General features: G+C 50.2%; 1 protein-coding gene across 1 annotated transcript in view; it reads right to left on the bottom strand.

Annotated features, from left to right (window-relative positions):
* Nucleotides 1–1987: 1987 nt before the first annotated feature.
* Nucleotides 1988–2468, bottom strand: part of TMEM271 (transmembrane protein 271) — a 1351-nt gene continuing 870 nt past the window's right edge. Inside the window, exon 2 of the mRNA XM_044681801.1 lies at nt 1988–2461. Within this exon, the coding sequence (XP_044537736.1) occupies nt 1988–2461 (474 nt within the window). The remainder of the gene's footprint in view (nt 2462–2468) is intronic.

The raw sequence follows: 2468 nt of genomic DNA, 5'->3' as shown, positions 1-2468 counted from the left end.
AATCCCCAACTCTTTCCCCTTTGCTTGCTTAATTTAAATTGCTGCTATTGGCATTGCTCCCATGAGGTCCCAAATGAGGATTCACATTGTATTTTGGTTTCCTCTGCCATCTTAGCTGTGCTTCTGCCAATTAGCATGGAGGCTTAGAGATTAAGCATTCTCTTTGGGGACTAGAGTAAGCCCCCTTTGGATAATAGCATCATAGGACTTAGAGCTGAAAGGGGCCTTAGGAGTCATCTAGGCTAATTGTTTTACAAATGAGGAAACTGAGGTCCACATAGGTGAAGTGACTTGCCCAAGGTCACATAATCAGTAGTAGCGGATCTTTGATGGGAGCCCAGGTCCTCTGACTTCAGGTACTTTGATTCCATATCCAGTGCTTTTTCCACACTATCCTGATTCAGGTCAGATGATGCCTCTTCAGAAATACCAGAGATCATATTTTATCAGTCTGATATGGTAGGGCTTATCTTTAAGGCCATTAGCCCTGTCTTAGCACACCAATCTTATGGGGGGGGGGGTGTCCTGTGATATTTTATCTGGTGGCAAGATTAGAATACCATAGTTTTCTGCCAACATATTCTTTTAAGAGTTCATATGTGTGTGTCTGTCTGTATGTATATTGACATGTAATTTGTAATATACATATACATACATTTACATATATATCCTGTTCACTTACGATTATGAATTTCACAGCAATTAAGGCTATTTAAGGGGTATATTTTAAATCAAGTGCTGTAATATTCAAGATGGTCTTTGCAAGAAAGACTGTGACTGCAATTGTCTAAAATAGGATTGAATTGTTCATCTGTGTTAACCAAAAATAAGCTCTGCGTTGCAGTAAAAAACCCAGAACTGGCTTCCAAAAGAGGAATGTATGGGACCTCGTGTCAGTGTCTACACACACAGACACACACACACACACACACAACAGTCAACTTGAAAAAGAAAAAGAGAAGAAAAGAAAGGCTGGATTCAGGCAAATAACCCACTGAACAGACCTGCTGGATGACTTTCACAATAATCCATTTCTGACTGAATCCCACCTTCTTTTCCTTAACCGTTTTGTGCGTGGATAGATAGCCTTTGACTCTCTTAATTGGAATTCTCCAATAGCATTTCAATTTTGTTTTAAGTAAGGAAACCCCTGCTATTAAATTGCAATAAATTTACCAAACATTTTCACCATTCACTGGAAAGCTTTTACAGTAAGAAATTGTCAACAAAAGCAGGCACATTCGTGTACAAAAAAAAACGTCGTTCTTCATTTTTCTTTTCTTTTATCTTGGAAAGTGCAGGTTGTCTTGTGTATCTACCTCCCACCAACCAAAGTGTAACTCACGGCACTCTGGGATGAGGGTGCAACCAGTCACACAGCAGGCTTCCGCCAGATAGGCAAACACAACAAGACCCTCTCTTCCTCTACCCAGTGGAGGGTCCAACGCTTCTCGAGGCGGCTTCGAGTTCCCCCTAGGTCAGCCTTGCTCTTAGCCCTCGGGTAGCTCTGAGCTGCCTCCGGGGCTTCCCTTGACCAAAACGATTTTCTAAAGAGAAATGTGGTTGGATGGACCAACCTATAAACATTTATTGTAAACTTTAAAACGGAATCCGGATATCGAACAGACACAGGGGAGAGGAGGAAAGTCCCCAGACATAAAAATTGAATACAAATGTACTCCCTTCTTGGTGCCCATCCCAGGCATCCAACTCCACAGAAGTGGCCAGCAGCTAGAGCCTCTGCTACCGACAACGGGAGGAGGCTAGGAGGGACTGGCAGAGGATGGCTCCTGGGGTCCCACGCACCGGGATTGCCCCGGAAGATGCCAAGAGAGAAGCTAATCTCGCTTTTCCCCTTGAGGCGAGGGCAGTGGCCTTTTACGCCCCTTCCCCCAGCCTGCCCACCTTCCGATGAAAAAAGAGATTCTCCGGCACGGATCTGGGCTTGGGGAGGCCAGTCTTTGGGGTGGGCTACGGAGAGTGAACCTCAGCTGGCCCTGCCCGGGTCCCGGGGATAGACGTCCTCATGGGGAGGCCGGCAGCAATAAGGGTAGGAGACTTGGAGGTCCGGGTCCGAGGGCGAATAGCCCGGCAGCTCCACCGAGGGATGTCCCCCACAGCGCACCTCCACGCCCGCTTCGTCGAACGCGTGGAAGACGCCCACGTTGATGTAGGAGACAGCGTGGCGTGCCCCGGGAAAGGGTCCGCCACTGCAGCCGCCGCCGCAACCGCCGCCGCTACGGCCGGGGGAGGGGAGGTCGGCCTCGTCTGGGGAGAAGAGGGAGCCTTCGCTGGGCCGCTGCAGCAGCCGCCGCCCACCCCGCTTGCCCCGCCGGCCCCGCCGCTGCTGCCGGGACGCGGGCGCGTGTTGGCGGGAGCCGGGGCCGCCGCGGGGCCGCCCGCCCCGGCCGCCCCTCCGCCGGCCCCGCCGTCCTCGTCGCGCCTGCGACGACTTGTAGTTCTTAACG

Source organism: Gracilinanus agilis, chromosome 6 (assembly GCF_016433145.1).
Source record: "Gracilinanus agilis isolate LMUSP501 chromosome 6, AgileGrace, whole genome shotgun sequence".
NCBI classification, from domain to species: domain Eukaryota; kingdom Metazoa; phylum Chordata; class Mammalia; order Didelphimorphia; family Didelphidae; genus Gracilinanus; species Gracilinanus agilis.
The sequence above is the reverse complement of the archived record's forward strand: the minus strand, read 5'-3'. Positions and strand labels throughout refer to the sequence as shown.